The 23,870-nt window shown below is 43.8% G+C and overlaps 1 protein-coding gene across 2 annotated transcripts in view; it reads right to left on the minus strand.

Moving 5' to 3' along the window:
* tek (TEK tyrosine kinase, endothelial) overlaps nt 1-23,208 on the minus strand; it is a 93,983-nt gene extending 70,775 nt beyond the window's left edge. For both annotated transcript variants that reach the window (XM_068030523.1, XM_068030522.1), the window contains exon 1: nt 22,476-23,208. In XM_068030523.1, coding sequence (XP_067886624.1) covers nt 22,476-22,527 — 52 coding nt within the window. In that variant the 5' untranslated portion in view covers nt 22,528-23,208. The remainder of the gene's footprint in view (nt 1-22,475) is intronic.
* Nucleotides 23,209-23,870: the final 662 nt, after the last annotated feature.

Raw genomic sequence — 23,870 nt, forward strand, 5'->3', positions numbered from 1 at the left:
TCCGGCCGACTGTTCTTAATCTGCATCAATGATGGCTTCAAATTTTAATTTCCATAACCTCAGTAAGATAGAGAAGGAACTTAAAGAAGGAAGATGGAGCATGTTCAGCACTTTCCCCAAGTCCCAGTTTGTTACACTGATTTCCACTTGTTTTGCATTAATTTTTACATTCTATATGCTAATGAGATTCTCAGGCAATACTGGCATGAGTTACTATTGGCAAGATTGATACAGAAACCAGTATAAATGTTGGTGTTTAGCAAAACAAGGAAATTCTGTCCCATTAGTGCAAAAATTAAATTTCTCATATAAATTCATAAAAAAATAATAATTCACATTAGAGTCACTAAACTTACCCAGAAAATCCTTTTCTATGTTTGAAATCATTGTAACCAGGTTGCAGCATTGTGTCTTTTCAATATTTAACAGGAAGAAATTTCTGCTCATCCAATGCTGTACATCTTACTATAAAGTCTTTGAATGGTCTTTTTCACTTGAAGTGCCGCTTTTAATGTCTTGTGAACCTTAATCTGAAACCCTATCAACACCCTGTTAAAGGACATTGCCTTCATGAAAAAAAGTTAAATGAACTTCTTCTTGTTAAAGTTACACATGCAACTTTAACAAATCACATGCAAATGATATGAAGATGGTTTAAAACATGATTCACATAAGCTGTGTAAGGAAAAACATGATAAATTTACAGTGATTTTATGAAGTTATGAAGCACACTGCATGGCATCCTGAACGAGTAACTAAATGATGAAGATCCAACCATTAAGTGGATTAATATTTTTACGGTTTGTGTCAGCTTTATTTGTTTGGACAGAAAGTATATTGACCTCAGAAGGTGTATAGAGAAGTAGATCCAGATGTTTTAATTTTACCTGTTTTTTTTAATTTCCAAAATATACTTTATTCATAAAATTCTGTGAAAATTACATTGCCAAACAGTTTCAAACAGCACCAAAAAATACAAACAGTGCAAAGGTGATCAGTTTCCTTCAATACTATCATGAGTTTCTTCACAACCCTTCCATTTCACAATTGTCATGCCAATTACAGTTTTACATTTACAGCAAATGAAAATATTAGCGATACAGTTCGAGGAGTTTCCCATGGATCCAGCCCCTCAGTTCAGCTTGGTGGGGGGACCTTACACTGTGGTCTTTCCCCATTGAGCCTTTGCTGCGGCTGCCCCAAGCTTTAGTGCATCCCTCAGCACGTAGTCCTGGACCTTGGAATGTGCCAGTCTGCAACATTCGGTGGTGGACAACTCTTTGCGCTGGAAGACCAGCAAGTTTCCGGCAGACCAAAGGGCGTCTTTCACCGAATTGATAGTCCTCCAGCAGCAGTTGATGTTTGTCTTGGTGTGCGTCCCTGGGAACAGCCCGTAGAGCACAGACTCCTGTGTTACAGAGCTGCTTGGGACGAACCTCAACAAAAACCACTGCATCTCTTTCCACACCTGCTTTGCAAAGACACATTCCAGGAGGAGGTGGGCGACCGTCTCTTCCCCACCACAGCCACTGCGAGGGCATTGCGCGGAGGGGGCGAGACTTCGGGTGTGCATGAAGGATCTGACGGGGAGGGCCCTTCTCACCACCAGCCAAGCTACGTCTTGGTGCTTGTTTGAAAGTTCTGGTGATGAGGCATTCCGCCAAATGACTTTTACAGTCTGCTCAGGGAATCATCCGACAGGATCCACCGTCTCCTTTTCCCGTAGGGCCTTGAGGACATTCCGTGCAGACCACTGCCTGATGGACCGGTGGTCAAAGGTGTTTTCCCGCAGAAACTGCTCCACGAAGGATAGGTGGTACGGCACGGCCCAACTGCATGGAGCGTTCCATGGCAATGTGACCAGGCCCATCCTTCGCAACACCGGGGACAGATAGAACCTCAGCACGTAGTGACACTTGGAGTTTGCGTACTGGAGGTCGACACACAGCTTGATGCAGCCGCAGACGAAGGTGGTCATCAGGATGAGGGCCACGTTGGGTACATTTTTCCTGCCCTTGTCCAGAGATTTGAACATCGTGTCCTTCCGGACCCGCTCCATTTTAGATCCCCAGATGAAGCGGAAAATGGCTCGGGTGACTGCCACAGCGCAGGAGTGGGGTATGGGCCAGACCTGCGCCACGTACAGTAACAACGTGAGCACCTCACACCTGATGACCAGGTTCTTACCCACAATGGAGAGAGATCGTTGCCCCCACATGCTCAACTTTTGTTGTACCTTGGCTACTCGCTCCTCCCAGGTTTTGGTGCACGCCCCGGCCCTTCCGAACCATATCCCCAGCACCTTCAGGTAATCTGACCTGACGGGGAAGGGGACAAAGGATCGGTCAGCCCAGTTCCCAAAGAACATGGCCTCGCTCTTGCCGTGGTTAACTTTGGCTCCCGAGGCCAGTTCGAACTGGTCGCAGATGCTCATCAGTCTGCGCACGGACAGCGGATCCGAGCAGAAGACGGCGACGTCATCCATGTACAGGGAGGTTTTAACCTGAGTGCCCCCGCTGCCTGGGATTGTCACCCTTCTTATGCTTGCATCCTTCCTAATAGACTCAGCAAAGGGTTCAATACAGCAAACAAACAAGACCGGGGAGAGAGGACAGCCCTGTCTGACTCCAGATTTGATCGGGAAACTTTCCGATTCCCACCCGTTGATTGAGAAGCGCTACTGATGTTTGTGTAGAGCAGTTGGATCCAATTGCAGATTCCCTCCCCAAACCCCATTTTGGAAAGCACGTCCATCATGTAGGTGTGCGATATCCTGTCAAAAGCCTTCTCTTGATCCAGGCTGATGAGGCAGGTGTCCACCCTCCTGTCCCGTACGTAGGCGATCGTATCCCTGAGTAGCGCGAGACTATCAGAGATCTTTCTGCCGGGTACAGTACAGGTCTGATCGGGGTGGATCACCAATTCCAGAGCAGACTTGACTCGACTGGCTATGACTTTGGACAGAAACTTGTATTTTACCTGTGACACATCAGCGTTGCTTTGAAACTATACAAGGAAACACTCAGAAAAGCTTTCTGGATGATTTTAGAAACTAGTTACACAATAAACTAAAAGTGACTTATTTCAGCACACTAGAACAATGTAAGGCAATTGATTTCCCACATGGATCTATTTCGGCAACAACAATAAGGAAGTTGCATTTGTGTGATGTCAAGTTCCATGATCAGTCTTACACAGGAGCCTTGTGGGACCCCACTGGATTGACGGAAATAGTTAATAAAGTATACAATAAGAATGTTAGTGCTTTTGAAAGTTTTAAACATAAAGGAATGGACAAAAATGTCCCTATGGAATATCAGCTGTAGGGAGAACTGGTACCTAAAACTCTAAACATTGGAATAGTAGATTTGGGAATGCACTAAAACATTACATAATAAACACACACCTTCCTGTTGACTGTAGTTGTTAGTGGTTTGTTGCTGAGGTCCATGATTGCTCAGACAGAAAATGGATGAAGGAAAAGTTTCTGAGCTTGAACTAAGCTTTGGCTGTCGTATGTTTTACCATGCGACATATCGACTCAAGATTTTCTTGACAACCCACACTAATGTCTATTTGATGCACGTTGCATTTCAGAAAACAAAATAAGATTATTTTAATCACCAAGATTACTATTACACTGAAATAAAGTTTACAAGGCAAAATCAGTTCCTCATTAAAAGTCGGCATTTTCAAGTTTACATTGGTTCCCAGATCCAGAGACAGATTTCTTTTACACCCACAGTCATTCTACTTATCTTCTGTCAGGAAACGTATACTGGTTGGGGCTTGCTCTCAATCATTAGACCTGCATTTGATTGTTCTAGTCTCTTGACCTGCCCCCACTGCATTCTTTGTTAACTTGATCAGCAATTCAACACATTGCTGCTTTCCCATTGCTGTACTGTTCTACCGGACCAAAGCATTCTTCAAATAACTTGAGTTGTGAAGAGCACAAGTGTGTGGGGGAGAACTTGGGCAGGAATGACTTGAGGTGGGGCACATGGATTGAGAGGAGTGTCTTTCGAACATCAGTAAAGGGAAAGGGCATTGGCAAGAGTCACATAGAGAAATCAGGGTTACACAAAAGATAGAAAAGGCAGAGGGGAGGTGACACTTATAGAAATAATGTCAGAAAATGCTGGAGAGAGTGATGCCCACACCACAGTGAGAAAACTTCGCATGTGATACAGTGAAACACAGAGAGATAAAAGTTGAAAAAGAAAACAAGAATAGAAACAGAGAAACAGTTACAGGAACAGCTTTAAATTTTTGACGGTGAGCAATACTTATGGTGTGTCAGGAATGGCGCAATTAATATTGCTATATCTTCTATAGAGAACACATGATCCATGAGATTTATTGGGCTCATTTCGATCACTGAGGGGCTCAGAGAGGAACTTTACAGAGTATTTTCTTCCTTATTGACTCTATTTTTTCTAATTTTTTAAAATCTCACCCAATAGATTACATGGTTGTGCAGGATGGGTTCGGAATGGGTGAGGAGAAAGGATAGCAAATTAGGAAGTGGGGGCTGGTGGTGTGTCTATTTAACATGCTCCAGCTATCAAGGTGTGGGCCAAGCTTGATGGACCAGCTTTTTCTCTCCTGCCCATTAATTTTATATGTTAGTCTGTTAGTCACTTAAGGTGTCAGCTTCAGGTCCCCATGTCACAGACATAAGCACAAAAATCGAGGCTAGCAGTTCACTGCAGTACTGAGGGAAAGCTGCACTATCAGAGGTGCCATCGTTTGGATGAACCATTAAACTAAGGCCCTGCCTGTCCTCTCAGCTAGATCTAAAAGAGTCCATAGCAATATTCTGAAGAAGAGCAGGGAAATTCTCCCCAGTGTCCTGGCCAATATTTATCCCTCAATGAACATTGGCTGCGTTTGCTAACAATGCAACCACTAGGTGGCGCTGCAGTGGCACATGTGCAAATGCAGCCTGTGCCACTAAAACGTCACAGTCTGCGACATCATGCAGTTGTCAGGACTAAAGATGGCGCTGCTCAAATAATCACATAAAGACAACCTAAACACATGGCAGCACACAACGGCCAGAGGGAGAGAGCGAGCGGGCTGGAAAGGGAGAGAATGAGCGGGCCGGGGAGGGAGAGAGCAGGCGGGCCGAGGAGGGAGAGAGCGGGGGGGGGGCCGGGCGGGAGAAAGCGGGCGGGGGAGGGAGAGAGCGGGTGGGGGAGTGGGCGAGTGGGCAGGGGGGCGAGCAGGCGGGGGGCAAGCGGGCGGGGGGGGGCGAGCGGGCGGAGGGGGGAGAGCGCACCCAACACTACCAAGCTCTCTCCCTGCTTCCCCCACCCCCGCTCTCTGCCCGCGTTATGTGATGACATCATCTGCGCATGCGCCAACCAGTCCTGGCAATGCGGAATGCAGCACATGCGCAGAGAGTAGGAGCCAATCTGCGCACATGCACAGATCGGCGCAGTCTGATGACGTCAGCTGCCGGCTGCGTAGTCAGTAATCACTTTGATTAACATTACTAAAACAGATTATCTGCTCATTATCACATTTCCGTTTGTGGGAGCTTGCTTTATGCAAATTGGCTGTTGTGTTTCCTGCATTACGACGGTGACTATACTTCAAAGTTACTTCATTGGCTGTAAAGTGCTTTGGGACATGCTGAGGTCATATAAGGAGCTATCAAAATGCAAGTATTTCTTCTTGTTAATATTCAGACTCTTCCTGTGCTATAAAGATTATTTACACTAGCTTTTAAAAAGATCAGTTTTATTGAATTGTTCTCCCCATGTCTTGACCCACAACTGAATTTTGGAATGAAGGCATTAAACAGCTAGGCTATCCCATGAAGTGTTTGCTTAATTGTACATGGCAACATTCTTTTAATTTAAAAAAATGATTTATAAAAATATTGCTGTTGGCAAATACTAGAGCAAAAGATTCTTTGATTCTTTCAGTTTAAAAGGCTTCACTTAGGTTCATCAGATAACAAACTGTACTTTTCAAAATAAAACTACTGTTAATAATTCTTTTTGTAGCTCAAGATTGTTCAATAAAGGCATGACAATCAAGTGGCTAAAATTTATCAAGGGTCCTGAATAGGCAAGTGGTCCTTCCCCACCTTCAAAAGCTTCACTAAAACCTCCTTTTTGCCTTGCTGCTGAAGGTGAATTTACAGTGTATAGCTCCTTTAAGAAGATAGGAATTGCCAGATGAAAGACCAATGTACATCTAGTTCACCTTCTTCCACTTTGGTAGTTGCACGGTACAACAATAATGAGGTTGCTGACTAATCACAGCAATCAATCTCTATCAATGAGTCTACAACAGAGCGAGACATGAGGTGAAGAAAACCCCCCAGTGGGGGAGAGCATTGGAATCCATGGGCTGATTTGAACTAGATGTACACTGGTCTTTCATCTGGCAATTCCTAGGTTCTTAAAGGAGCTATATATTGTAAATTCACCTTCAGCAGCAAGGCAAAAAGGAGGTTTTAGTGAAGCTTTTGAAGGTGGGGAAGGACCACTTGCCTATTCAGGACCCTTGATAAATTTTAGCCACAATTTTCAAATTAAAAGCATGTCCCTCCGCTGTTGGAAACGTTGGCGGGGGGCCAATGAAGATCGGTACAGTGGAGGCCGGCCACCAACCCCAACGGTGACAGGCCCAGTGCCTATCTCAGGGGTGGTGGTGAAGCCTCATGGCAGCTGCCCCGCCACTCGGCGACAAGACCCCCATTTCAATATATGAACTAATTTATATACCTGATTTAATGAGAGTCCCGTTGCCTCATTAATCGCCGCACCGATCTACATTCGGGCAGCTGACAACACCGCGCCTTTGAATTCCCGTTCGAGGAAACGTGGCACGCCACCTGTGGGGAGGGGAGAGGAGGATTTTTTCTCTGTGCGGAGGGGGGAACGAGGTGAAAACAATGTGGATTGGTCGGGGGGGGGGGGGGGGGGGTGGTGGGTGATGGGAAGGGGTTAAGGGCAAAGTTGCCGAAGTTGGGAGGGGGGAAAGGGCAAATTCTAAATATTCGCATTCTGGGGGGGAAAGGGCACGAATAGCCCGAAATGCCATTGGGGGGCAGTGGAAGAATGCATTCAGACGTCATGATATTATGTTTTGGTGCCATGTGACTTACCTGGCCCTTTAATTTTTAAATGTCCATGAGGAGCTGTAAGCCCTTTAAAAATGGCGGCAGTGCCTGCACTTTGGCGCCGGACACCGTTGCCTGCGGCAGCTCGCCCGCCCCCTCCATGTCATTGCGGGGGGTGAGTGCCACAACCATGCAAATGAGTTGCCACGTTTGAAATCGCGGCAGCTCCGTGACACGGTGCCCATGTGGGCAGGGCATTTTTTTAAATGTCCGCTGCCTACTTCAGCAGCGGTCTATCAGAATGCAGCCCCATAGGTCCAAAGTCAACTGCTCCTCCAAAGCACACTACACTTATCACATATCATGGCCGGAATTTTACGCCACCCCAATGAGCCGGATGGTGGCGTAAAATTCCGGCCATGATATGTGATAAGTGCAGTGTCTGCCTCCAAGCAGATTTTACACATTGCAAGCGGGCGTCTTGGAGCTGGGAAAAGCCACCTGAGAAAAGCAGGCAGCTTTTCAGCGTCCCTGGGGTGGCCCTGCTCATCGGGCACAGGTTGCCCGATGGAGGGCCGCCCCCACTTCCTCAACTACCCCCAAGACCCAGTACGCCCCGCTTCCCCCCCAAACGACCACCCTTGCCTCGCCGGCACCCAACCAATTACCCCCGACAAGGCAACCAAAACTTACCTTCTTTCTCGGCACCCAGGCACCTTGTCTTCATGTTCCCGGTGGCGCTTCTGGGACCAAGAGCTGCCGGCCCGCTGATTGGCCAGCAGCTCTATTAGGTAGGACTTCCTACCTCAAGCGGGTGGAAGGCCCGCCTCAGATCAATTAAAGCCTGGGGACCCACAAAATACAGGATGGATCCCCAAGCAAGGCAGAAGCAGGTGCGCCACCGACTTTTACGTCGGAGGCCAGCTCCCGTCCGCCCACCGTAAAATCCAGCCCCATGTTTCAATTTACTCATTTACTATCATAGAATTATACAGCATAGAAGGGAGGCCATTCGGTCCATTGTGCCAGTGCTGGCTCAGTGAAAGAACCATCTAATTTGTCTCATTCCTGTAACGTCCTCCATAGCCCTGCAACTTTTTTTTTCATTTTCAATTCTCTGTCCAATTCCCTTTTGAAAGTTACTACTGCATCTGCTTCCACCGCCCTTTCAGGCAGCGCATTCCAGATCATAACAACTCACTGCACAAAATGAATTCTCATCTCCTCTCTGGTGCTTTTGCCAATTATCTTAAATCTGTGCCTTTTGCTTACCTACTGTCCTGCCAGTGGAAATAGGTTCGCCCTATCAAAACCCTTTGTAATTTTGAACATATTTATTAAATCTCCCCTGAACTTTCTCTGTTCGAAGGAGAACATTCCCAGCTTCTCTAGTCTCTCCATTTTAGGATACACCATATCCCAAAATGTTATTTTCTGAAAGAAATTAATCAAATTTGAACATGAATGAATCAATACTGCTTCCATCATTCCCCTGGGGAGCCCGTTCCATAGATTGAACACTCAAATATTGTTCCCACAGATTAGTTTTGAATTTACCCCACTTCAAGCGTGACCCATGTCCTCTGGTACTACTGCTCTGGATGAGGTGAAACACCTTGTTATGGTCGATAGTATCTACTCATTTAGAATCTTAAAAACAGCAATGGTATCATCTCTCAACCTTCCCTTTTACAGTGAGAGCAACCCCAATTTACATAATCATTCCCTCATAATCCAATCCTTTAAGCACAGGTAACAATAAATAGATATCATCACCCTAATGTTTCAGGTAAGGAAGGTATCATCTGAGTAATAAAATCGTGCCCAATAAGACAAATCTTGGGCTTAGTGAGCTAGTGGAGGACTTACTTATACAAAGGAGAACGAGTGTGTTTGTGGAGTTTCAGGACAGACGCAGTTCCCACATAATTCTACATAATTTGCAGGGTAAACTATTACAATCCAGCTTTCATAGAGGTAAAGCCAATCTTTTTAACTGGACACTTAGTAAGGCGTTATTTTTGGCTCTGAGATGATCTGTTATCAATTCATTGTGCACCTTTGTTTAAAGCTGCTATAATGATACACAAGGCACCTGAATGGGTCAACAATGTTCCATCTGCTGGAATAACGGGGTCAGTGTTGCTATAGAAATCAGCTTCGTAACCCCTTGGATGTTGCTGGCACCTTCAAAACTGCTTGTTCACGACGTTACTATTTGTAAGATTTCCAATTTTAGTTTGAAACCTGACAATTGTCCCTGAAAGGTGAATTCTAAAATTAGCGTTACATCCACTAAAGCCCAGAAACATCGCTGTTGGAATACTGCAGTTCCATAGTGACACTCAGCCACTTTCCTTGTTTCTTCACTCCGCATCAATGAGCAGCATCAATATCACCGAATCATACAGCATAGGAAGAGATCAATCAGCCCAATGTAACTGCACCGGCTTTATGAAAGAATTAACCAATTAATGCCACTACCCTGCACTTCCCCCATCACCCTGCAAATATTTTCCTTTTCAAGTGTTTATCCCATTCCTTTTTGGAAGTCACTATTGAATCTGCTTCCACCACCATTTCAGACAATGCATTCCAGATCACAATAACTCGCTGCGTAAAAAAAAACTCCCCCTTCTTTTACCAATTAACTTAAATCTGTATCTTCTGGTTACTGACCAGATCTCTCCTTATTTACTCTATTGTGATCTTTCAGAAATGTGAATAGAGTCATAGAGTCATACAGCATAGAAACAGGCCCTTCGGCCCACCGCATCCATGCTGACCATAATGCCTATCTATACTAATCCCACCTGCCTATATTAATTCCATATCCCTCTATGCCTTGCTCATTCAAGTACCTGTCCAATCCTTGTAATAAATTACAGAGAGGTACAAAAATTATAGGATAGTTATAATGAGGGACTTTCATTATCCAAACATAGACTGGGAGAGTAGTAGTGTAAAGGGCAGTAAGGGGCAAGAGTTCCTAGTGTGTGTTCAGGAAAACTTTCTACAGTAGTATGTTTCTAGTCCAACGAGTAAAGAGGCACTGCTAGACCGGATTCTTGGGAATGAAGTGGGCCAAGTGGATCAAGTATCAGCAGGAGAGCATTTAGGGGACAGTGATCATTGTATCATAAGGTTTAGGTTGACTATGAAAAGGGACAAAGAACAGTCCAGAGTAAGAGTAATTAACTGGGGGAAAGCCAACGTCAATGGGGTAAGACTGGAGCTGGGGCGAATAAATTGGAGTCAAATGTTGGCAGGAAAATTGGTAGCTGAACAATGGGCTACCTTCAAAGAAAAGATAGTTCGGGCACAGTCAAGGTACGGTCACTGGAAGGGGCAAACAAATCCAGAGCACCCTGGATGACAAAAGAAGTAGAGATTAAGATAAAGAAGAAAAAGTGTGCTTTTGACAGATGCCAGGAAGAAAATACTATTGAGAACCAGGCTGAATACGGAAGGTCCAGAGGGGAAGTGAAAAAGCAAATAAGAGAAGCAAAGAGAGAGCATGAAAAGAGACTGGCAGCTAGCATAAAGGAAATACCTAAGTTTTCTATAGACATATAAACAGGAAAAGGGTAGTAAAAGGAGTGGGGTCGATTAGGGACCATAAAGGGGATTTACACATGGAGTCAGAGAGCATAGCGAAGGTATTAAATGAATACTTTGCATCTGTCTTTACCAAGGAAGAAGATGCAACCCAGGCAATGGTGAAAGAAGGGGTAATTCAGACACTAGAAGGGTTTAAAATTGATAAATTGGACATATTAGATAGGCTGTCTGTACTTAAAGTGGATAAAGCACCAGGACAGGATGAGATGCATCCATGGATACTGAGGGAAGTGAGGATGGAAATCGTAGAGGCACCGGTCATAATTTTTCAGTCTTCCTTAGATTCTGGGGTGGTGCCAGAGGACTGGAGAATTGCAAACGTCACACCCTTGTTCAAAAAAGGGTGTAAAGCTAAGCCCCACAACTGCAGGCCAGTTAGTTTAACTTCGGTGGTGGGAAAACTTCGAGAAAAAATAATTCGGGACAAAATTAATATTCACATGGACAAATGTGGGTTAGTTAAGGAAAGCCAACATGGGTTTCTTAAGAGAAAATCATATTTAACTAACTTGCTGGAGTTTTTTGAGGAGGTAACAGAGGCGGTTGTTCAGGATGTGGTGTACATGAACTTTCAAAAGGGATTTGATACAGTGCCACAAGACAGACTTGTGAGCAAACTTATAGCTCATGGAATAAAAGGGACGGTAACAACATGGATACGGAATTGGCTGAGTGACAGGAAACAAAGAGTAGTGGTAAATGGATGTTTTTCAGGCTGGAGGAAGGTTTGTAGTGGAGTTCCCCAGGGATCAGTGTTGGGACACTTGCTTTTCCTGATATATATTAATGACCTAGACCTTGGTGTACAGAGCACAATTTCAAAGTTTGCAGATGATATGAAACTTGGAAACATTGTGAACTGTGAGGAGGATAGTGTAGAACTCCAAAAGACCAAAGGCAAGTTGGTGGAATGAGCAGACAGGTGGCAGATGAAGTTCAATGCAGAGAAATGTGAAGTGATTCATTTTGGTAGGAAGAACATGGAGAGACAATATAGAATAAAGGGTACAATTCTAAAGAGGGTGCAGGAGCAGAGGGACCTGGGTGTATATATGCATAAGTCATTGAAGATGGCAGGACAGGTTGAGAGAGTGGTTAATAAAGCATACAGTATCCTGGGCTTTATTAATAGAGGCATAGAGTACAAGAGCAAGGAGGTTATGTTGAACTTGTATAAGACACTAGTTCGGCCTTAGCTAGAGTATTGCATCCAATTCTGGGCACCGCACTTTAGGGAAGACGCAAGGGCATTGGAGAGAGTACAGAAAAGACTAGCGAGAATGGTTCCAGGGATGAGAAATTTCAGTTATGAAGATAGATTGGAGAAGTTAAGACTGTTTTCCTTGAAGAGAAGGCTGAGAGATGATTTGATAGAGGTATTCAAAATCATGAGGGGTCTGGACAGAGTAGATAGAGAGAAAGTGTTTCCCCTTGTTAAAGGATTGAGAACAAGAAGTCACAGGTTTATTGTAGATGGTAAGAGAAGCGAAAGTGACATGAGGAAAACCCTTTTCACGCAGAGAGTGGTTCAGGTCTGGAAAGCACTAACTGAGAGTGTGGTGGAGGCAGGTTCAACTGAAGCATTCAGAAGGGAATTAGACTGTTATATAAAAACTAAGAATGTGCTGGGTTACGGGGAGAAGACGGGGAACAGAACTGAGTGAATTGCTCATTCAGAGCTGCTTCGGACATGATGGACCGAATGGCCTCCTTCTGCACTGTAACAATTCTGTGATTCTGTAAATCTCTTAATCTTTATCACATGAAGAAGAACACAATATCAGCCTCTCCAGTCTCTTCACCTTGGGGATATACAGTGATCAGCTCCATTAGTATTACACTCTACAAGAAAAGCTAGAAAGATTTATTATATACTTGAAAGCATTTTATTTGTCCCTTCTTTTTCCTTAGAAAATCTGTGTTCCAAGATATCAAAATGTGGTTGAATTATACCAGAAACCATAATAAACATCTTTGATGCAACACCAAGTTTACTTATCTGTTATGTCTAGACCCGATTATTCCAATGCTCCCCTGGCTGGCCTCCCTCCTTGCACCATCCATAAACTTGAGCAAATCTGAAACGCTATTGCCTGTATCCTAGCTCACACCAAGTCCCATTCACCCATCACCCCCTGTGTTCCCTGACCGAAATTGGCTCCTGGTCCACCAACACCTCAATTTTAAAATTCACATCCTTGTTTTCAAACCCCTCCATGCCCTTGCCCCTCCCAAACTCTGTAACCTCCTCCAGCCCTACAACCCTCTGGGATCTCTGAGTTCCCGATCCTCCAATTATGGCCTCTTGAGCATCCCCAACTTTAACCGCTGCACCATTGGTTGCCGTGCCTGCAGCTGCCCAGGGCCTAAGCTCTGAAATTTCCTCCCTAAACCTCTACGCTACTCTCTCCTCCTTTAGGATGCTCCTTAAAACCTGCCTCTTTGACCAAGCCTCTGGTCACCTGTCCTAATATCTCCAATGTGGCCCAGTGTCAAATTTGTTCGATAATGCTCTTGTGAAGCACCTTGGAACATTTTCCTATGTTAGAGACGCTATATGAATGCAAGTTGTTGGTGTCATTTCCAACTAAATATGTTGCCTTTCCTGATAAGGTGTTATTTCTCATCAGGCCATGAGTTTTATTTTAGGATAACAGAACGCAATGAAATTACTGTAGTAAGTGAGAACCAATATGACAATTACCAAGGCAAATCTGTGAAAAGCGTTTAGAAATAATGTTTAAATACAAAACCATTAAATTCTTTAGAGTTGTACATACCTATTTTGAATATTTATGCACTGATTTCAGTGGCATATATGACTTTTTTTTTAAAAGATGGTCTTATTCCTTTATGGAAGAACTGTAGAATAATATAATCTTGTTGGGATATAAATTATTACAATTTTGTGAATCTATAGATTTGGCAGAATTAAATTCCAAGTGAAAGCCATTAATAATAAAGCTGCAGCACCTCCAACAGTGAAAAGGTGTATTACAGCATAATAAATTTGCATAGACACATTTCTTATATAAATATGAACATAGGAATTTATTGCAGAAAAAGTTGACAGGAGATGTGCGTAGATGAAAGGTTTATAATATGATTATATTGTAACTAACTAACCTGTCGGTAAAGTTTATTGGGAATTCGACTCAATTCTCACATCATTAATGGATGATCTAGAATTAAGTATTTGAAAAAGGTGATGTTGGAAAGTTTAATGGCTCAGTTCGGCGGCACAGTGGTGCAGTGGTTAGCACTGCAGCCTCACAGCTCCAGGGACCCAGGTTCGATTCTGGGTACTGTCTGTGCGGAGTTTGCAAGTTCTCCCTGTGACCGCGTGGGTTTCCTCCGGGTGCTCCGGTTTCCTCCCACAGCCAAAAACTTGCAGGTGATAGGTAAATTGGCCATTATAAATTGCCCCTAGTGTAGGTAGGTGGTAGGCAATATGGAATTACTGTAGGGTTAGTATAAATGGGTGGTTCTTGGTCGGCACAGACTCGGTGGGCCGAAGGGCCTGTTTCAGTGCTGTATTTCTAAATAAAAAAAAAATAAATAAAATATGCAGGGAGAGCCTGAAAAACGCTTTACCATGTGCTACTGTACTGATTTAATCATCTCTCTGTATTTACAACCTTCAATTACATTTCTAACCAGATATTTCCTTGAGTTTTCAAGATAAAAAGATGATTTAATGAGGTGTTTAAGATGATTTATGGAGTTGATAGGGTAGATAGAGAGAAACTGTTTCCTCTGGTGGGGGGCAGGTTGGGGGGGGGAGGTGGAGGGGCAGGTGGGGGGGGGTGGGGGAGGGTGGTGCAGGGTGGTGCGGGTGGACAGTCCAGAACAAGAGGGCATAACCTGAAAATTATAGCTGGGCCATTCAGGGATGATGTCTGGAAGCATTTCTTCAGACAAATGCTAGTGGAAATCTGGAACTCCCATCCCCAAAATGCTGTTGAGGCTAGGAGTCAGTTGAAAAGTTCAAAACTGAGATTGATAGATTTTTGTTAGGTAAAATTATTAAGGGTTACGGAACCAAGGCAGGCAAATAGAGTTAAAATACAGATCAGCCATGATTTAATTGAATGGCTGAACAGCTCCTCCTGCTCCTATGTTCTCCTTCCACCATCAAGCTGGGAGAACAACCCTGGTTTAGTAGGGTGTGTAGAAGGGTGTCTAGTGCAACTACATTGGGCTATCTACAACAACAATAATATCTCGCAATTATATAGCACCTGTAACATAATAAATCATCCCAAGGTGTTTTACAGGAGCATTATGGCACAGACTTTGACACCTAGTCACACAAGAAGATATTAGAACAGTTGATGAAAACATTGCTTGAAGAGGTAGGATTTAAGAAGCAGAGAGATAAAAGCAGGGAATTCTAGAGCTTAGGGCTTCGGCAACTAACTGCATAACTGTCAGTGGTGGAACAAATAAAATCGGGAATGCTCAAGAGGCCAGAATTGGTGCAGTGCAGAGATCTAGGGAAGGGGACTTAGGCTGAAGCAGATTACATAGATAGGGGGAGGCAAGGCCATGGAGGATTTGAAAACAAGGATGAGGATGTCAAAACCAAGGTGTTGCTTGACCAGGAGCCAATGTAGATTAGCAAGCACAGGAGTGATAGGTGAGTGGGACTTGGTGCGAGTTAGGACACAGGCCGCAGAATTTTGAATGACCTCAAGTTTTCCAAGGGTAGGATGTGGTAGGCTGGTCAGGAGTGCATTAGAATAATTAAGTCTAAAGGTTACAAAGGCATGGACGAAGGTTCCAGCTGAAAATAAGCTGAGGCAAGGGCAGAGTTGAGCGATGTTATGGAGGTAGAAATAGGCAGTCTTAGTGATGGTGTGGATATGTGGTAGGAAGCTAATCCCTGCGTCAAATATAAAACTAAGTATGCAAACAGGTTCAGCCTCAGACATGTGCCAGGGAGAAGGAGGGAGTTGGTGGCAAGGAAATGGAGCTGTGGCGAGGCCTGAAGACAATGATAAAGACAATAGTTTCTACACAGTAAACAACAAGTGCAGTAGTTTATAGTCAGAGCCATATGTTGATGATGGACATGCAGCAAACAATCCATTTAGGTGGTGTGTCTTCTCTTAGTGCAGCTTTGCTGATGGCTGTGGAGGCCGATCCTTTGAGAGGCAGGTTCTGCCACAAGTGCAGCACATGAAGTTGCCAAGTGATGCTGTGAGTTGTTTTCGGCGTCAGCACCTGTTGCCGAGCTGCTGTACACACTGTTCGTCATGGTCGTGCACACCAGTCTACAGGATGTGTTGCCATTTCCCTCTTTGTGATAGTCGATGCTTAGGGCCTTCATGTCACATTTGCAAGGATCCTTGAAGCAGAGGTTTGGGTGCCTCACTGGTACTCTGTCCCTGGCTACCTCGCCATACAGAAGGTCCTTGGGTTTGCGACCGCCTTGCATTCTGCAGTTGTGTCCGATCCACCGAAGCTGCCTCTGTTTCATTAGTGCCAACATACTTGGGAGCTCTGCCTTTGAGAGGACTGTCGCATTTGTGATTTTGTCCTGCCAGGATATACCCGTTATGCGCAGCAGACAGTGAAGATGAAAATTATTGAGCTTCTTTTCCTGGTAGCTGTAAGTTGCCCATGTTTCACAACCATACAGCAAGGTGCTGAGAACACAGATCTTATAAACCATCAGCTTGATCCGAAGGGTCAGCTTGATGTTAAAACATGTGCGTTTCGCGAGTCAGCCAAAGGTGGTAACTGCTTTCCCTATGTGTGTATCGAGCTCTGCCTCAAGGGACAGATTGTCTGGCACCGTGGACCCAAGGTAGCAGAATTTGCTAACCACTTCCGGTGGGGTGTTATTTAATGTGATCAGGGGCGGAGATGCAATACCTTGTCCCATGACCACCGTTTTCTTGCCACTTATAGTCAAGGAGAACAAGTTACAGGCATGGGAGAGATGGTCCATGAGTCTTTGTAGCTGAGTTTCTGTGTGAATGACTAGCACAGTGTCATCAGCGGAGAGGAGTTCTCTGATCAGGATGTGATGTGTTTTTGTCTTTGCTTTCAGCCTTGATAGATTGTAGAGGTTGCCATCTGACCTAGTGTGCAAGTAGACTCCTTCCATATCTGCAGGGAAGGCAAAGGTCAGGAGCATGGAGAAGAAGATGCCAAACAGAGTGGGGGCGAGGACACAACCCTGTGTTAGGACCAGGTGAGAAAGAGGTCGAAGGGGTTCCTTTTCAGCCTTCACCTGGTCTTACTGTAACAGGGTTTAATTTTAAACACACTGTGTTTTTAGCTCCCTCTTGGTGAATCCTTGTTTACCGTTTTCCATTATAAGGCAAAGAAACCTGCACAAACAGGCTTTCTTAGGATTAAAGAAGAAAAGCTCAAATTTATTAAACTTGAACTTAAACTCTAATTTGGTTGATGCCTATGGATACATGATATGCTAGCATGCATATGTGATACACACGTGCAAATAGAGACAGAAAAGAGCAGAAGAAATAATAAAGTGGAAAAGTTTGAGGCAATATCTGAAGTTTTTGTTACGGTTCTTTGAACTCACTGTAGCATCCTTGATTGTAGGTAGATCATGTTTCTCGTTGAGGCCCAGTATTCTTCTTAAACTTATTAGCTGTAGGAGACTTTTCTTTCTTGGGGTTCATGTGTCTTCAGTGGATTTGGAGTGAGAGAGATGGGAGCAGACAGTAGAGATCTTCTCAGTGCAGGAGCAAAACAGACACTCTCAGTTCAAACTGTTTGTACAATTCAGAAAAACCCAGGTTGCCAAGCAGGTTAGTCATGTGGTTAACTGGTCTGACCACGTCTTGTATTGTATCACCTTATCAGTCCCTGGAATGCTCTTCTTACACACAATACCTGGTGATCAAGGTCCATTGTGGGTTGAATGTGTCAGGGAATGGTCCTTTGTCCTTCCAATCACCATCTGTTAATATGCAAATGTCTTTTCCAGCCATGGCTGATCTGTTTAACCAGTCCTTTCATCACTCCAGTAACAGTTTAAAATCAATATTCATGACAAAATTATTGTGCCTCACTCTTGGTAGGTGGGGGCCTAGCATGACACCTGTTTCACTCCATTCTTCACTGAAACTGTTGAAGTAGAGCCATCAAACTGTACAATGCAATGGATTTCGTCATGGAAGGAGTGAATGAGACTGAGGAGCTTCGGTGGACAGCCAATTTTTCCCAAAATCTTGTAGAGCCCTGTTCTGTGGACAATGTTGAATGCCTTAGTGTGATCTACAAAAGTAAGGTAAAGGAGTATACACTTCTCTTTCAGCTGGCATATGGAAAAGATCATTTCCACAGTAGATCTGCCGACATGGAAACTGCACTGTGCTTCCGGGTACACTCGGTCTGCGAGTAAATGGTGTCTTTTAAGCATGACCCTAGCAAAGGCCTTCTCCATGATGCTAAGAAGCAAGATGCCCCTGTAGCTGTTGCAATCTCCTCTGTTTTTGTATATTGTGATGATTTTGATGTCATGCATCGCCTGTGGAACAGAGCCTAATTTCTAGCAGAGAAGGAGTAGGTCATAAAGGTGTGGGCATAGATGGGATTTTCTGTGTTTGAGCAGTTCCATGGGATTCCATCCTTGCTGGCTGCCCTTCTCTCGCTAGGCAGTTTAGGGCCTACTTGAGCTCCAGTGATAAGGGTTCTTCATCTAACTCACTCAGGACAAGAAGTTGCGGGAGAGTGTCAAGCGCAGACTGGGAAATGTCCGACTCACAGGAGTACAGCTCACAGTGACATTCAGCCCAGTGGGACATCTGTTTCCATCTGTCGGTGAGTACTTCACCATCTGCCGACAGGGGAGCAACTTTGGTGATGGCAGGGCCAAGCTCCGAAGTCAGTTGGTCAGTTCCGAAGAAGGGTCACTGACCCGAAATGTTAACTCTGCTTCTCTTTCCACAGATTCTGCCAGACCTGCTGAGTGGTTCCAGCATTTCTTGTTTTTACTCCCTTTTGATCCCTTCGTACATAGCTCGTAGATTTCCTTTGATTTTATTTTTTTATTTATTTTTTTATTTCGAGATTCACCACTGAAACAGTCCCTTCGGCCCACTGAGTCTGTGCCGACCAAGAACCACCCATTTATACTAACCCGACAGTAATCCCATATTCCCTACCACCTACCTACACTAGGGGCAATTTACAATGGCCAATTTACCTATCACCTGCAAGTCTTTGGCAGTGGGAGGAAACCGGAGCACCTGGCGAAAACCCACGCGGTCACAGGGAGAACTTGCAAACTCCACACAGGCAGTACCCAGAATTGAACCCGGGTCGCTGGAGCTGTGAGGCTGCGGTGCTAACTACTGTGCCGCCCATGCAGTTTGTCACATGCAGTTTAGATTTCTTGACATAAGCTGATCCAGTGTTTGTTTGAGCAGTATCTCCTTGACTTTTGCACGGCTGTCTTGGCTACTTTCAGGTTTTTCAGCTTATGTTGTGCATTATGTAGGCATTGTTTATTTACATCAATGCCAGATATCATCTCAGCTGAGTAGGTCTCAAACCAGTCCTTGTTGTGGGTTCTGCCTTTACCAAATGATGTTTCTGCTGCTTCATAGATGATTAAGCTTAGTGACTTCCAAGCTTCGTCGATGCTAGCACCAGCATTTCCCAGTATACCCTTGGTGGGAACAATCATTCTAGCGATAGTGCAAAGTGCTGGTATTTGACATCATTGCTTATGCAAGGGATGCTGATATGTGACAGGTCATTGCTTTTGGAGCTGTGGAACTTTCTGGGGTGCCCCTTCATTCTGTTGCTATGGTTTGACTCGGTCTAGTTGGTGTCAATGTTCAGACCTTGAGTGATGCCAGAACACCTTGTGGTGATGCCTGCCCTGGAAGAAGGTGTTGGTGATGAATAGTTCATTCAGGGCACAAAGCCCAGGAAGGCACTGCCCATTATCAATGATCTTGCCCACCCCATGACAACCAAAGCACGTCAGCCATGAATCACTGTCTGCCTCAACACATGCGTTTAAGTCACCCAGGATGAATAGCCTCTTGCCATTTGGGATGTTCCTCAGAACATCATCTAGGGAGTCATAGAAAAGCTCTTTATCTGGAGTGCTGGAATACAGATTTGGTGCGTAGACGCATATGATGTTGACTGTGCCTCCATCAGATGATAACCGCAGGGAGATGAAGTGCTCTGAGGTTGCTACTGGTGGTCCAATTGACTGTGTCAGCTGGTTGCTCACTGCGAAGCCTACAGCATGCTCAGGGTGATTTTCAGCGCTCTTTCCATGCCAGTAGATTGTGTAATTAGCCTCTAGAATAGAGCCTGTGTCAGCTAATTTGGTTTCTCATAGAGTGGCAATGTCGACACCAAGCTTGTGTGACTCACAATCAGGGCTGTCTTGTGTATACTTGCAGCGGAGCTTGGATCGTTGTTCATTCCAGAGCACCTAGTCCTCACATTCCAGCCTCCAAGCCAAAAGGTTACCTTTCTTTGTTTACTGCATAGCCTAGGCATGGCTTTAGGAGGTGCAGACTTGCATATCATCTGCAAATCCCTCTTGACCTCATAGGCTGGTGTCTTGAGGAAAGACGGAAGCATATAGACAGAGCTATGCACTCCGGCAATCAATGGATCAGAGAAAAGCTCTGTATTCTTATCACATTCAGCTGAGAATGGTGATGGATAATCAGGCACCAAACAGGAGAAGCAGACATCATAAACATCTCCATCCTTAGTGCTCAGCCAATTCAGTTCACTCCACATGATATTAAGAAGAGGTTGGGAGCACTAGATACAGAAAAGGCTGTGGGCACTGACAGCAACCTAGCTGTAGTGAATAAGCCCTGCAATGTAGAACTAGCCACACTGTCCCACTCAAAACATTTCAGTGCAGTTCCAACACTGGCATCTACCCATTAATGTGGAAATTGCTCAGGAATGTCCTACCCACAAAAGCAGGACAAATCTAATGTGACTAATTACTGTCCTATCAATCATTTTCAAGGTGATAGAAGGAGACATCAACAGTAGCATCATGGGACACCAACCCACCAATAGCCAGCATGTCAATGCTCAGTTCATGTTCTGTCAGTCTTGTTACAGCTATGATCTAGACATAGATGTAAAAGCTCAATGTTAGAGGATAGCTGCTCTCAACATCAAGGCAACATTCAACTGAGTATGGGAAAGAACCCTTGCAAAACTGAGATCGATAGAGGTCAAGGGATAAAGCCGCCATTGGCTGACAACATATCTGGCATAAAGGCCAATGGTTATGGTTGTCAGAAACCAATCAGTGCAACAGCAGGACTTACTATCCATCCCCAGCTCAACTGGGATGCACTGTAGCTAACTTTGACAGCATCTCCCAGTCCACAACTTCTACCAACAAGAACAAGAACAGCAAATTCATAGGAACAAGTTCATCTCCAAATCTTACACCATCTTGACTTGGACATTTGATGTTCTTTAATGGTTTCTGTCGCATTATCCTGGAATTCCCTACCTAACATTATTGTGAGTGCACTTGTCAGCATAAAAACTGCAGTGCATCAAGAACACGGCTGGCCAATGCTTTTTCAGGACATTATAGATGGGCAATAAAAATGTAGCTTTGTCAGCATCATCCATATGCCGGAAACAATGTTTTTTAAACTTACCATGTTGAAAGACTAAGAAACTACCAAAGAGCGAACTGAAATGAAGGCTAACATTCAAAATATTTAAGTGGGGTGGGGGGAACTTGCATTTACCATCACCTTTCACATCCTTGGGATTTCCCAAAGCACTTCAAAACCAATGCGGTACTTTTAAAATGTAGTCACTATTGTAGACTGGATCAAAAAGTGTATACACAAAGTAGAATTGCGTTATGCTGCTAGCAGCCTCTTTGAAAAAAGATCATGTTCAAGGGCAGCGGTGCAAATGGGCACAGAAAAGTGACGTGATCATCTCTTGTAGGGAGGGTAAACCACAGCTCATAATTCACCCGCACTGGGAACTGTATGTATTATTTAAATTCTATTATGTGCCGTAAGGAAGTAACAATGTTTATGGAACAGGCATGTTATACATCATAAGTAACCCATCTCTGATATTTTGAGATATTGGCCTGGAGATATATACTACTATAATAGTTGGGCTGGTTAGTTAGTGGTCTATCTGAATGTATTTTTACAACTAAATCTAAAAGTATTACAACAACGAGAACGGGAAAATTGCCACGATTCACCTATTGCGATTTGCTGAGACAGTGAGGTTGATTACATGCCCATTAAAAATGATATAATTATTACTATAAAACACCTTAAACGCGCAATAATTTTCATCAATAAGTCTAGCTGAAAATCAGTGGAAAGTTTTGTCTTACAACGTCAAGCACCCTCTTAACTGCCGAAAAATGCATAATTTCAAGGCATTTACTCTTGTTTTGTAATTAATGCGTCTCAATTCCCAATTTATACAGAAACAAGAGATCCTGGAATTGGATTAACCTTTAAAAAACTATGCTGAGCAGGAATTCCCGTTGAACACGCACACTTTTAAACAGAATGCTGTTTTAATTAAACTGGTCCTATGCCACTCTTAAAAAGTTTTATGAAATGTTCATAAACAGTCTGTTCTTCAATAATTAAAATACACCGCTTGAGATAATGACCCAAACGCAATAAAGCTGTGGCAAATTAATCTTCGGCTAAAACAAAGTAGCACAGTGAGTGGGATCTTAAACTTGTTCTTTTGTCCAAGAACACGATTTTCAGAAGCTGTAAACCAGTCTTACCAGAACTTGACAAACAGTAAAGATGAATGATCAAGATTCCTAATAACTCCATGTCTCGATCCCTGCGGTACCCGATCACCTTCACATCGCTGGTTTTTCTCTCTGCCCGTTATCCCAAAGACTGAGCGATTTAGACCGGGTTTCCGTTCTCTCTGTGTTGCGCGACCCTGTTGCGAGCTGTAAACGAGCAACTTAAAAATTATATTAAAGGGATCAGAAAGTTAGCTGATTATTCCCAAATCCAGTTAGAATAAGGCGGATTCGGGGTTATTCAATGCCAGGGAGTCGGTGGCTGTTCCTTTTTCCTGTTTCCTGTGGGAATGGGAGAGGAATAGGCAGGAGCTGCAGCTCACAGACACACTCCGGGAATCTTGAAACTATCAGCAACACGAAAACCATCAACAGTCATCAGAAACCCTATCAATACAATTCGTAAGTGCTGCTCCACAGAACTTTACATGCAGGGGAATATTATAAAAGAAAACCAACGGATCATCCAGATTTTTATCAAGGGAGAGGTTTCTCCTCCAGAGTCAAAAAAGTAGACAAAGGAACATCATACAAACATGAAACGTGCCCACTCAATAAAAAAAATGTTTAACCTAACATGCAACATTGCCATCAGGTTTCTTTTATAAATAATATTTTCAAAGATGCTTTACTGTATCTCTCGAACAGGAAAGATCTTGCTGTCATGGGTTTAATAACAGTTCTTTAGGTCTGTCGTCAATCGCATGCTCTGTCACGACTGGCTATATCCCCACCCCTTTTTGTAACCAAGCTTGAATGGGGTGCTGGCCATACATTGATGGGGCAAGCAGAAAAGTTTATTGAACAAAGGAAAAAGAGTTTAGAGCCTAGACCATATTGTATAGTATAAGTATTGGTCAATTTGATTTTAAAAAACTGGACACCACCCCATTAAAATACCCAATTACTCTTCACTTTTCTTAAATGGTAAGAAAGGCAATTTGAATCATGCAATTGTTGGTTCATACACAGTCCATTACAAGTTGCTGATGGCATGTAGCAAGAGGGAGTGTAAATCCTGATAACTATACCAGCTGGTATCCTTACCCTCCCTTTTTTTTATGAAGACATTTTCATTGCAAATGTATTTTATAGTTGCCCCCTACAATTAGCACTATTAGAATAACTTTTTAATAATGACAAAGCCTAGTTATTGAATAAAATTGATAGTTTTCACCTTTCTCAAAACAGCATTCTTTCAAGACACAACTACACTGAAAATGCTGAGATGATTTTGAATAAGAAAAATAAAGGAGTAATCAATCATTTTTGCTTAAATAGCTTTGCCTTACACAATATGACACCAGGGTGTTTTATATCACCAGTAATGTTTATCGAATGAGGAAGCAATTTTTATCAGCAGCT

Source organism: Heterodontus francisci, chromosome 4, assembly GCF_036365525.1.
Source record: "Heterodontus francisci isolate sHetFra1 chromosome 4, sHetFra1.hap1, whole genome shotgun sequence".
In the NCBI taxonomy this organism is placed as follows: Eukaryota; Metazoa; Chordata; class Chondrichthyes; order Heterodontiformes; family Heterodontidae; genus Heterodontus; species Heterodontus francisci.